This window comes from Tachysurus vachellii, chromosome 18, assembly GCF_030014155.1.
Source record: "Tachysurus vachellii isolate PV-2020 chromosome 18, HZAU_Pvac_v1, whole genome shotgun sequence".
In the NCBI taxonomy this organism is placed as follows: Eukaryota; Metazoa; Chordata; class Actinopteri; order Siluriformes; family Bagridae; genus Tachysurus; species Tachysurus vachellii.
The window spans coordinates 472,373-486,684 of NC_083477.1; the positions used below are offsets into that span (position 1 = coordinate 472,373).

At 42.1% G+C, this 14,312-nt stretch overlaps 1 protein-coding gene across 1 annotated transcript; it reads left to right on the forward strand.

Moving 5' to 3' along the window:
* The first annotated feature begins 9,422 nt into the window (after nt 1–9,422).
* On the forward strand, nt 9,423–13,949 carry LOC132861495 (uncharacterized). Its single transcript, XM_060893051.1, has 5 exons — nt 9,423–9,577; nt 12,927–13,095; nt 13,220–13,484; nt 13,596–13,805; nt 13,911–13,949. The coding sequence occupies exons 1-5, from the start codon at nt 9,559–9,561 to the stop codon at nt 13,947–13,949; spliced, it is 702 nt and encodes a 233-aa protein (XP_060749034.1). The 5' UTR covers nt 9,423–9,558.
* Nucleotides 13,950–14,312: the final 363 nt, after the last annotated feature.

The following is a 14,312-nucleotide window of genomic DNA, read 5'->3' on the forward strand; positions in this document are numbered from 1 at the left end:
ACTCCACACACACAAGGTGGAGGTGGGAATCGAACCCCCAACCCTGGAGGTGTGAGGCGACGTGCTAACCACTAAGTCACCGTGCCCCCTATGTTCAAATTATGATGACTAATTATGGACCTGGTTCTGTATCACAATATCGCATGTGGGTGATGGACTGTGGGTTTCCAGAAAAAGGTAGTTTTAATAAAATTCATTAAGAAAAGTTGAGAGAAAAGTTGCATGAGGTTGCAAATAGTGAGGTTGAGAGTGAACTGGAGGGTTCTGGAGGGTTAGAGTGAACGCTGGCGCGTCTTGGCTGCCGCTGCTCTCCCGGATAACAATAATTATTAACATCATATACACTGCGTAGACTACAATGAGGATCTATTGTCTATGGCTTGTACTTGCCTGGACTGTACTACCTCTTGTACAGTCCGCAGTACTGTTTCAATACTCTGCTGCTGAACTTTTGAGTTTCCGTCCGTGTTTGTATGATTCAACACCTCCTGCACTGCTTGCTCATCCGGACATCTTATATCTGCCAAGACGGAAATACATTCATCGTGGCTCTCGGCGGAACTTCTGGTATAATAAATCCAGTGAAATAAAGTCGCTATGGTCAGCTGTTCGACGCCCACGAAGGAACGCCGGTCGCCGCGCCGGTCAGCGTGTGCTGGCAAACCCGGCTAATTCGGCTAACTGCAGACCAAGCAACAACAACACTGTGAGTTTCGGTCTTCTTAACATCCGCTCACTTACGAGTAAGGGGCATCTTGTGCAGGATCTCCTTGCAAATCGCAAGATTGATTTTCTCTTTTTAACCGAAACATGGCAGCAACAAAATGACTTTATTGCACTCAATGACGCCATTCCGCCAGGGTTTGTTTACATCTCTCAACCACGTGACTCTGGTCGAGGAGGCGGTCTGGCGATAATCTACCGTGAGAAGTGGAGACTGATGTCTTTGAATGTTTCTGCCTCCCACTCATTTGAGGCTGCTGTTTGTCAGCTCTCTGGATCTACTCCAACTATTATCAGTACTGTATATCGACCACCAAAGTTCAACAAGGATTTTATCCCTGACTTTGCTGCTTTTTTGAATCAAATAACTACACTCTCACCAAATATAATTCTTGTGGGGGATTTCAATATTCACATGGATGATGTTCACAACAATCTTACTAAAGAATTTACATCTTGTCTGGATAGCTTCGGACTGCAGCAGCATGTGAATTTTCCCACGCATTCTAAAGGACATACTTTGGATTTAATCTGTTGTTCAGGTGTCTCTCCAGACAACCTTAATGCAGACTTTTTTCCATGTACTGATCATCTGTTACTGTCTTTTAATGTTAATCTTCCACTTTTCAAATCGAAATCTGTACGCATGATATCATTTTGAAAAATCAAGGACATTCATTTGGACAGCTTGTCTTTAAGCATTGCAAGTCTTCCTAAGGCTGACAGCTGTTCCACTCCAGATAACTTGGTCTCTCATTATAATGATAGTCTCCATAATTTGCTTAATATTTTTGCCCCACTTAAGACTAGGACTGTTTCATTTGCTGTTACTGCACCCTGGTTCACTCCTTTTCTCAGGCAATTAAAAGCAAAAGGACGACGGCTTGAGAGACTTTTTAGAAGAACTGGCCTTACTGTGCACAAGGAAATGTATTCAGAACATATGTCTTACTATAAAGAAACTATTGCCAAAGCTAAATCTACATACTATTCTGGCTTAATTGGTTCTAATGAAGGGAATTCAAGGGTTCTTTGTTCTTTATTGAAAAATTTTACAACACCCCCCGATTCACTTCCCTCTCATTTGTATTCATCTGATTTTTGCAATACTTTAGCTTCATTCTTTACTTCAAAAATTGAAGACATTCATCATCAACTTATGGCCACTCCTGTTTCTACTGTCTCAGTTTTACCTGTTCCTACACAACTGTTCTCTGAGTTTATTCTACCCTCAATTGATGACATCTTAAAACTTATTCATCAATCTAAATCTTCAACTTGTGTTCTTGATCCTATACCAACTGTCCTTGTTAAGGCTACTGCTTCCTCTCTGTCCCCTTTTATCATGGGTATTATTTATTCTTCCCTTACCACTGGAGTTGTTCCTTCTATTTTCAAAACAGCTGCTGTAACTCCAATTCTAAAGAAACCAGGATTGGATACCAACAACCTTAATAATTTTCGTCCTATTTCTAATCTTCCTTTTATTTCTAAAATTTTGGAAAAAGTTGTTGCTGCTCAACTTCATATTCATTTGTCTGGCAACAATCTATATGAACAATTTCAATCTGGTTTTCGCCCATTTCATAGCACTGAAACGGCTCTATTGAAAATTACAAATGATTTGCTTATAGCAGCTGATTCTGGCTTACTATCCATCCTCCTACTCCTTGATCTGAGTGCAGCTTTTGATACAATTTCCCACAATATTCTTTTAGACAGGCTTTCCACTATTGGCATCACCAACACACCTCTGAAATGGTTTCATTCATATCTCTCTGATCGCACACAGTTCGTTCAACTAAAATCATTCACCTCTTCGACAGTTTCCGTTACCTCTGGTGTACCCCAGGGCTCTGTCCTGGGCCCTTTGCTATTTATTACTTACCTTTTACCCCTTGGACATATTTTTCATAAGCATCAGGTCAAGTTTCATTGCTATGCCGATGACACCCAGCTCTACCTTTCCACAAAACCACATTCCAAACTCCCTCCATCTGCTCTTACTGATTGTCTCATTGACATAAAATCATGGTTTTCAGCAAATTTTCTTAAACTAAATAGTAATAAAACAGAATTTCTCATTATAGGCACAAAATCTGTGCTTAACAAATTCTCAAATTTTCTTATTTCCATTGATTAATCTCTCATAGCTCCCTCATCTCAGGTTAAGAGTCTTGGTGTCATCTTTGATAGTACCCTTTCTTTCACCTCTCATGTAAATAATGTTACTCGGGCTGCATACTTTCACCTTCGAAATATCAATAGGCTTCGCTCCTTTCTCACGATCCAATCAACCACCACTCTTGTTCACAGTCTAGTAACCTCCCGGCTTGACTACTGTAATTCCCTTCTTATTGGGCTTCCTCACAAAACCCTTCATAAGCTGCAACTTGTTCAAAATTCTTCTGCCCGCATTATTACTCGTACTTCCTCTATCCATCATATTACACCTGATCTGGAACAGCTTCATTGGCTTCCCATTATTTTTCGTATTAAGTATAAAATTCTTCTTCTAACATTTAAAGCTATCCACAATCTTGCACCTTCATATCTTCTTGATCTTCTTCATACTCCAAAACAAACTCGTACTCTTAGATCTTCTTCTTCCACTCATTTCATTGTTCCCTCTGTCCGTCTTGTAACTATGGGGAATAGAGCTTTCAGTTACTCTGCACCTCAGCTCTGGAACTCACTTCCATCTGAACTCCGTAATATAGTTTCTCTTTCATTATTCAAATCTCAGCTTAAAACTCATCTGTTCAGTTTAGCTTATTCTACTCCATAATTTGTACTGCTGGTCTAATTTGTATCGCAATGTAGCTATTCGATTTTGATTGTCTTTGTTGTTTTTTGTACGGTGACCTTGAGTGTTCAAAGGCGCCTTTAAATAAAATGTATTATTATTATTATTAAAGAAAAAAAGGGAAAATAGACGAGAAGTAGATCGGGTTGTATATAATATTTGGGCAACTGAGGCCTAAACCAGAGCACACAAATTAATACACACAAACTAATTCACAATCTTCTTCTCTTCAGTGTTTTAAATCTTTTGCAGACCCAGACCTGGATGGCTGCCCACTCAGACCGCCACCTCATGCACCTCACAGACAAACAGTAACCAACCACCACCTTGTTACACCGCTGCGGCTTCTACACCCGACTAACAGACGGTTTCCTCTCCATCAGGATGTTACACACGCAGACACACACAAAGGAATGCAGCTCTCAGTAAAAATGCATATGACAAAAATCTCTTTATGTAGACAAAAGGACGAGAAAACAGTCTCCAGTTATCTCGCACGATTGACAGAAGTACACGATGCACACAGCGGCCTCGAACGCCCTGATAACATGGCTGCAGCTGCTGATCTCACACTTACAGGGGTGGGTAAGTCTGACTTTATTATGCAATGCGAGAAAGAAAAGCTTAAAGGTGGGGTCTCCGATGTTTGAAAGCCAATCACCAAAACAAACACGCCCCTAACCCAAACGGGTCCCACCCCTGTATCGATAGCTCCGCCCACACGTACATATGTAACCCAGGCAACTAACGGAAAGAAATGCCTTTATCATAGTTGAAGGGAAGAACAATACGATTGTAGATAAAACATTCATTCATTCATCTTCTACCGCTTCTACCATTCTACATCTTCTACCGCTTATCCGAACTACCTCGGGTCACAGGGAGCCGTCATCAGGCATCAAGGCAGGATACACCCTGGACAGAGTGCCAACCCATCACAGGGCACACACACGGGCACACACACACACTACGGACAATTTTCCAGAGATGCCAATCAACCTACCATCCTCCGGGGGAGGAAACCGGAGTACCCGGAGGAAACATGCAAACTCCACACACACAAGGCGGAGGCGGGAATCGAACCCCGACCCTGGAGGTGTGAGGCGAACGTGCTAACCACTAAGCCACCGTGCCCCTGTAGATAAACAAACAAACAAGCAAAAATGACACACAAGCATAATCATGTAAAGGACAAAGGCATATATTAGTTCTGTGTAACAAAACAAAACCAACGTTACTCACCTATCGAGAAGGAAGCCTGTTCCATGTCTAGCAAAAAATCAGAGTTTGCTGTTACACTTGTGAATGAAACCTGTGCTAAATATAATGAGCCCAGGTTTAAAGAAATGCCTGTGATTACACCTGTTGAACAAATACAGATACTGTTCCTAGTTGTCTCAGGAGCAGAACACTCTGTGATTGTGTGAATTTTACACTTCACCTAAAATGAGCAATCGCTCCCTGTTTATCAGGGACGTCAGTCATTCAGACATTCTCAGCGCCCTTAAGGTGCGAAACCGTAACTACACAGAGACCATTTGAATTCTCTTTTTGGTTTCTGAGTATTGATCAATAAATCTGTTGGGTCGAGATTTGATGTGCAAATAAAATTTAAATCTGATCAGCACATCACTAGGCTTTAATACAGAATGTGGAGATGACTCCTGCTTTGTAAAACAGTATCTCAGATCTCTGCATGTGTACTGATGGAAACTGTGTGCTTTTTCTTTTACTGATGTCACACACACTCTTGTGGGAAGAGCAAAAATTCTCATCTGTTCTTCTCACACAGACGACATAAACCCAGAAACTTTACACTGCACTGACCACAGACACGCACCAGATAAGAGCTGTGAGAAAGAGTGGTATAGGAAGTTAATTAAGCCAGATGTTCTGATGTTGAAGCGTTTGATATGGAGTGAGAACAGATAGATTAAGGTAGATTTATTTCAGGTTTCAGCTCGAGCTGGTTATTCACACCCATTCCAGATGAACCATGCATCTCCACAGCCAAATCCGCCGATGATGAGTGGGAAATTCTTTGGGTAAATGGATGTTACAGGTCACTCAGACTTATGACCGGGAACAAACTGAGCAGCCAGCTGTCTTTTACAGCTCAAAATTCAATGCATATATCACACCACTAAATTGTATGGTTAGGGCAAAGAGAGATGTGGAGATCCGACCTGATGATCAGATCCCAGCCCACGGTGAAAAATTGAAGCAACGTGTTTGTTCAGGGCCAGAACTGAAAAAAGGCTCAATATCCCCTAAAACCAGAAGCTATAGCAGGTATAACACCGGTGTTCAACTCCCTGTGTGTGTGAGAGAGAGAGAGTGTGTTTGTGTGTGTGTGTGTGTTTGTGTGTTTGTGTGTGTTTTTGTGTGTGTGTGTGTGTTTGTCTGTGTGTTTGTGTGTGTGTGTGTGTTTGTGTGTGTGTCTGTGTGTGTCACTCACACACATTTTTGAAGAATACAGTGCTGTGTGTGTGAAATCCAGCATCTTTTCCACAGTTCACTGATAACTATTTTCAAACGAGGGTTGATGACCTACTTATGAAACACTTCAACTAGCACACGTTCTCCCCTGTTTGTTGTGTGTGTGTGTGTGTGTGTGTGTGAGAGAGAGAAAGAGTGTGTTTGTGTGTGTGTGTGTGTGTGTGTGTGTGTGAGAGAGAGAGAGTGTTTGTGTGTGAAAGTGTGTGTGTGTGTGTGAGAGTGTGTATGTGTGTGTGAGAGAGAGAGAGTTTGTGTGCGTGTGTGTGAGAGAGAGAGAGAAAGAGTGTGTTTGTGTGTGTGTGTGTGTGTGAGAGAGAGAGAGAGTGTTTGTGTGTGAAAGTGGTTGATGACCTACTTATGAAACACTTCAACTAGCACACGTTCTCCCCTGTTTGTTGTGTGTGTGTTTATACACCAAAACAAAAAAAACCTGAACAGTGATTTAGACTCATGGACCATAAGTCTGTAACCTAGTGACCCAGAGTTAATGTATCCAGTGATAGAGACATAAACACTTCTGTACGTCGCTCTGTATAAGAGAGAGTCACATGCTGTAAATGTGTTAATGTTAATGTGTGTTAATGTAAACAAACACTAATTTTTTCATTAAAATGGAGATGTTTCCACTGAAGGAAGCCATAAGGATTCAATGTAGGGGGTTTTACAGCTGAATAGGAAGATAAGAACCTTAATTAACCAGTCCAGTAAAACCCTTAAACATGTGCGTGTGTGTGTGCGTGTGTGTGTATGTGTGTGTATGTGTGTGTACGTGTGAGTACGTGTGTGTACGTGCATGTGTGTGCGTGTGTGTATGCGTGTGTACGTGTGTGTATGTGTGTGTACGTGCATGTGTGTGTGCGTGTGTATGTATGTGTGTATGTGTTTGTGCATGTAAAATAGACACACAATACACACACATACATACATGTACATACATACATACATACATGCACATTGTGCGTGCGTGTGTGCGTATGTATGTGTGTATGTGTGCGTGTGTATGTGTATGTGTGTGTGTGTATGTGCATGTGTGTGTGTGTGCGTGTGTATGTATGTGTGTGTGTGCGTGTAAAATACACACACAATACACACACAATACACACAATTTCTCTGGACTCACAGTCTCCTCTTTTCTATTGTAATTATTTCACAGATTAATTTTCAGAAATATGCAAGGAGGATTGTTTGTGTGTTGAGGTTTAGAGATACACAGCGAGTGTGTGTGTGTGTGTGTAATCCTCAGGTTTCTTACATTACATCAGGAACTTAAAAACAGTGAAGAAGGTAGAGACCTGGGTTCTGTGCCCCAAAAAGCCTGGAACCTCGTGCTCTAGAACCTGTCAGGAGTTTAGTGTTCAGCTGAAACAGACGTCTCTGCAGGAGATTTGGTTGATGAATGAATCCTTGTTAAAATGTCGTGATGACACAAATCTCTGAGTCTTTATGACTGCTGATGGTTTTATTATCTAACATTACACACGTCTCAGGTTCCACTTAAATCAGTTTTAATGGAGTACATTAAAGAACGTGGGACGAACCTGTGACCTGTCGTCTGTGATGAATCCAGAACATCTGAACCATGTGAAGTCCTTGAGCTGCTCACGTGATTTACAAATTGTTCATTAATTGTGGGGATCTTGAAGGCGTGTTGTTCACACTGTGAGATATAACTAACACACACACACACACACACACACACACACACTGCAGTGCAGGAGAACAGGCTCAGGTAAGTGTTTTAGCATAACACAGGATATTAATGTTCACTTCATCAGTTTGGCGTCTTGTTGTTTCGCCTCTGATTATTTTAAACTCTGAGACTGGAGGCTTCTGAAATAAATGCCTCAGGAGATTGCACAAGTCATTAGATCTGTTTATTGTCAGTAGAGCATCTCTGGACACGTCCCTGTGAATTTGCGGTTGCTATAGAAACGATAAAGTATTAGAACAGTAATATAAAGCTGTGCTACTGTTACAGAGAATTAATGAACACCTTCTGACCGATCAGATCTCAGCAGCAGCTCTGTGGTGGTTTAGTGGTAAATAAACTGACGTTTCGGTTATTGGTGTGTAGAGAAGGTGCTGGGGGTGTTTATTACGGCAGTGTAATATTATGGGATGTTTTTGTGCTGACTTCACACACATGTAGAAAATCTCAAATGTGAAAATGGAGGAACTTCCAGGTCTGACCTTTTACTTTCACTTCTACATTACCCCTCCCCCCCACGTATGTATACACACACACGCACACACACGCACACACACACACACATACATACACACTCACACGCACACACACATGCACACACACATACACACACACAAGCACGCACGCACATACACACACACATACACACACACATACACAAGCACACATGCACATACACACACATGCACACACACGCATACATACACACACACATACACACACAAACACGCACACATACACACACACACACACACGGACACACATGCATACATACACACACTCATACACCCACAAACACGCACACATACACACACAAAAACATGCACACATACACACACACCTACACACACACATACACACACACACGGACACACATGCATACATACACACACACATACACACACACATACACACACAAACACGCACACATACACACACAAAAACACGCACACATACACACATGCATACACACACAAACACGCACACATACACACACAAAAACACGCACACACACACACACACACACACACCTACACACACACATACACACACACACGGACACACATGCATACATACACACACACATACACACACATACACACAAACACGCACAGATACACACACAAAAACACGCACACATACACACACACACCTACACACGCACACATACACACAGACACACGGACACACACGCACACCGCATTCATACATAAACACATCATTTCTGTTAATAAATGACTGATTGAATAGTTCAAATAATTCTATTTATAAACCTATAAATGAAAATAAAATTCTTTTTTAAATTTCCTCACTTTTTTCTTTGCACTGCTTATTTCTGGTCAGATCTGCTGCTGGTTACGTAAAACATTATATCTATGTATTGTGACCTGAATGTTTGTGTAGTTGCTGCTCTGTGCTCATAACTGCCTGCGGCTCTGACACGAACAGAGACGTCATGTGGAGCTGCAACAAGAATGTGAAGGATAATCTGATGTTCTCACTGATTCGTGCAATATTCTTCTTCTGTTCCTGTCATTATTCAGTCTGATGAAGAACCTGAGAAATTATTTATTCATTATTCCTCTTGAAACCAAAACAAAAGGAGAAGTAAATCATTTTTAAGGAAAACCGACAGGAAGCTGTGCAGGGAAACTCCGGGTATCATTAATGCTCATTATTACACAATCTACACATCAGTGGGACAGGATGCTGTGTGTGTGTGTGTGTGTGTGTGAGAGAGAGTGTGTGTGTCTGAGGAGTATCGAGCTGATGGTGAGAAGGATACTCGTCTCACACTGAGTTAGAGAGAGAGCGCAGTACAATGCCACCGACCGACATGAGTGAGTTTACTCTTTAATTATCTGTAAAGTTTAGCTTTAACATGTTATGTAAAGTCAGAGAGAGAGAGAGAGAGAGAGAGAGAGAGAGAGTGAGAGAGAGAGAGAGAGAGAGAGAGAGAGATTTGATTTTTAACTCAGCTTTATTAGATAAGCAATAAATTACAATACGTTAAAAACTAGCAGCACTTTTCCTTAAAAAATGTTATTTAGTGTAAAAGGGTGTTAAAAATGAGCTCATCATCATCAATAAAACAGATAACATTTGCATAACACCGTTTCAACATAAAAGTGCTCAAATCATTCATTGCCCTAAAAAAATTAATTCTATAAATAATAAATCTATATTCTATAAAAATTAAAATCCATTTTGACTCTAGCTTTCACTAGAGCCCTGAAAACAGAAATGGGACTGATTAAACCTTTTTTTTCTATTTTGTTTTTTCGACTCATGTAAATGGCCATCTTTGCTTCCTCGACAATAAAATTAATCAGTTCCCATTTCTGTTTTTCTCTTTTTTTGTACCCAGCTCCAAAAATAAAACCTACCTGGGACCATGTTTCACTAAAAGAGATAAAAAGTGTTTTCAGCAGCTCAAACAGAGGGTTAAGTCTTTTGCATTGTAAAAAACAGTGAAAAACATTTTCTGTTTCTGTGCAAAAAGGACAAGTCTTTAAAACATCTGGATTTATCTTAGAGATTAAAACATTGACCCCCACATGACCGCTCCATGTAAAATCCTCCACTGTAAATCACCTGCTCTCTTCCTTAGTGGTAATTTATAAAAAACTCTCCACGTCGGTTTAGTGTCATCTAAAACCCCCAGCTTGTCCCTCCACCGTGTCTTTCCTCCCCTCCAGCTTTCTTTTGTTTACAGTTTTCACACAACATTTGTAAATGTCTTTTCCTTTCGTATCATAAATAGGTAAAACATGTCTTTTTTCTACATCGAGGTACAACCCATTAAAGCCGTGAAGCTTTGGTAACAGTTCCAGTTCAGGGAAAGGGTCGCCTCTATCCGGTGTTTCAGTCCCTTCGTGATATTCCTTCAATAAAAGCAGTTCTTCTTTAGATAACCTGTTAGTCCATTTACTGATGTTGCTTTCAGTGTATCGCAGTGATCGTATCCCCAGTTCTTTGGCCACTGCTCCCGTGTTCTTGAAGTCTGGTCCTGCAGCATCCACCAGCCTCCTCAAGGTCGTGAAATTCCGGCACAGCAGAGTTTGTGTGAGGCCTGCAGAAGTGTCTCTGATGTCCAGTCGTCCTCCTCCCACCAAAGGCTCTTCTAGAAGCCAGTACAGTGAGACCGCCGGGCCTTGGGTTATGATGTCTGCGGCTGAGTCTACAAAGCTTTGTCTGTCGGGGAAGTGCTGGTCTATTTTAACTCCCTTCATGTTCTTCGTTTTTTGGAGAAAACTTTTTATCTCCTTAGCTGTGTATACACCTGCCCGTTCCTTATCATGTTTGGCCTCGTCACCGTCGGTGTCAGTGTTGGTGTCTTGCTCACTGCCCGACTGCATCACTGCTTCTTGACTGATTACAATTTCTTTTCCTTGTTCTGTCTCCACAAGCCCTTTCTTCCTAGTCTGAGGGCCACTACTGCTTTAGACTTCCTTTTGGATCTGACCACAGTGAAACCTGCATCAGCTGTGATCAGATCTGTGTTGTCTGTAGCTACAGACTCCTCGCTACTCTGATGTCCAACCGTCTCTGTGTTCTGTCCTGGATCGTCATTATTAAATTTTGGATTTTCCTGGTCTGCTTCTGGCCCAGTTGTTTCCTCCTTTCCTTCCCGACCTTCTGTGTTACTGCTTTGCTGTTTTATTTCCTCCTGCTTTTCTGTCTGTACACTGCTTTTCTCACTGTCATGCTTGTCTTTCCCATCCTGTGTTCCTGTCTCCTGACCACCATTAACCTCTTTCTCAGGACAGTTCCTGAACATATGTCCCTCCTGACCACCCAAAACACTTTAACACTCCGGAAGATGCAAAAATGACAAATTCCTCTCCATTTTCCTTGACTTTAAACACAATATTCAGATCCTCATCCCTGTTGTTCAAGATCATGTACACAAATCTCCTGTAGGACAAGATGTGCTTCATCTCAGGATCTTTGTAGCCTGTTGTAATTGGTTTTATCTCAGACACTGGTTTCCCAAACCTAGCCAGTTGTTCTAGCAGTACTTTATTGTCAATGTAGGAGGGGGACATTGGACAAAATAACCCTTTTCGAGGGGCTGCTGAGGGGGAAAACTTTGATTAGTGTGTCCTTAATCACAACTCCTCTAGCGACCACAAACTCAACTTTGTGGATCTCATCCACGAATATCACCACAGCCTTATTCATGCAGCCAGCAGAGACAATGCTCCTGCCGCCGATTAGCTTAGTCACCGCCGCGGCGCCTCCTCTACGGAGGGGGAGAGAGGGGGGGAGAGGGAGGGGGGAGACAGAGAGAGAGAGAGAGAGAGAGAGAGACAGAGACAGAGACAGAGAGGGATAGAGACAGCGAGAGGGGGAGAGAGAGAGGGGGAGAGAGAGACAGAGAGAGGGGGAGAGAGAGAGGGAGAGGGGGAGAGAGAGGGTGGGAGAGAGAGAGGGAGAGAGGGAGAGACAGAGAGAGGGGGAGAGAGAGAGGGAGAGGGGGAGAGAGAGAGGGGGAGAGAGGGGGGGGAGGGGGGAGACAGAGAGAGAGAGAGAGAGACAGAGAGAGAGACAGAGAGAGAGAGAGAGAGAGAGAGAGAGAGAGAGAGAGAGAGACAGAGCTCTGATCTGATCTTCTGTGTTTATTATTTCTTCTCCACTGATCTGTGCTGTGAATCACTTTATTTCCTGTTCTGTAACACAGCGTGTTCTCGAGCAGGTTACAGACTCCACATGTTGGTCATGTTCAGTAGATCCCTCTGCTGGATCAGATCTTGTCTCAACACACAGAAAAAGAACTTCTGATCTTCTGTACTAATGATTTATAGCCTGATCCACGTCCCACATTCACTAAAGTTACACACCACCCAGAAAGCAGAGCAACACTGAACATGTTATTGTCTTTCTTTTTAAAAGATCACACACACACACACACACACACACACACACACACACACACACACAGGTGATAAAGAGGAAATGATGTCAATAATAATAATCTCATTATATTCAGTTTATATAATATTTATTTCTCTCTATCTCTCCCTCTCTCTCTCTCCCTCTTACTTTCTCTCTCTTTCTCTCTCCCTCTCTCTGTCTCTCTCTCTCTCTCTCCCTCTTACTTTCTCTCTCTCTCTCTCTCTCTCTCTCTCTCTCTAACTTTCACTCTCTCCCCTCTCTTCATCTTCATCTGCCCCACCCCTCCCTCAGGGATGTCTGTGGATTTGGCTGGTCCACCCTCTCCCACTCCGTCCCTCATCGAGGTGAAGGAAGAGACGCGTTTGGTGTTGAAGAGTTTTCTCGGTCATGTTCTTGCTTTCGCTCCTGAAGATCGACCGGGGAGAATCGGGGGAGAATATCATGACCCCAACAAGTACAGGTACACACACAGACACACAGACACACACACTTTGTTTTGGTCACCTCAGTGCCCTTTGTACTGTCATCTTTTCACACTATTAAACTTCTCTCTCTCTCTTACACACACACACACACACACACAGACACAGTGTGGTGCCAAAAGAGATGCAGAGGCAAGATGAAAGCGGATGGGATTCTCTGGATGAGAAGATCAGTGCTGCGGAGGAGAAGAAACACGGCATCAAAAATCTGATAAAGAGGCGTCTGAGGCCACGCCCCTTTTCTCAACGACACACCAACAAGGACGCCAGCGCTGACCAATCACAGAACGGCTCTGTGTCTAACCAGGGAGAAGTTCCAGCTCCAGTGAAGAAAAATGTAGCTTCAGGGTCACAGGGCTATACAGAGGTAAAGAGGAATGGATGTGTTGATTCCTTGATTCAGTGATTTTTGACTCGTCGATTCTTTGATTCATTCAGGATTTTTTTTTGTATCCAAAATCTGTCTGTTTTCTGAAAGGATGAAAAACTCTCGGCATCTGACGAGGATGGAGAGCGGAAAGCAAACGAAAAAAAGAAAAAGAAGAGCAAACTGAAGCTGGTGGAACTTTTTAAGAAAAAAAGCACAAAGAAAGATGAGTCGCGTCCCCAGCGGCCGTCGTCACTTCCTGTGAAAGTGGATGTGGGGTCAGTTAAAACTCCGCAGTCGCCAAGTGAGTTAATGTTTGATGTTAAATAAACCTTCTTCCAGCTGAATGATGCTCTTCAGATGCAGATCTCAGTGTGGAGTAAATCACTTGTGTTTATAATCTGTGTGTGTGTGTGTGTTTTCCAGGAAAACATTGTGCAGAAGGAGGTGCAGGAGTTCGACTAACTGCATTGAACAATTACTGTATGATGGAGCTCACTGTGTGTGTGTGTGTGTGTGTGTGTGTGTGTGTGTGTGTGTGTGTGTGTGTGTGAGCTGTGAACACACCGAGCTGCATGTAAACACTACTGATGACACTTTTCTTGTCTCTTTTATACAGTCGTCTATTTTATGATTGAATGTTGAATGTTTCTTTTTTAATGTGCTGGGAGTTTTTTTTTTTAACCAAAATAGAAGTAAAAATAAAATAATATTAATAATAAAATAAAATTATAATCTGTCTGTATTATTTTTCTTTGTAACAGAAGATTTATTTGTTTGAACATTTATAAGTCTTTATTGTCGTTATTGTACACGGTCAGTAGTTCA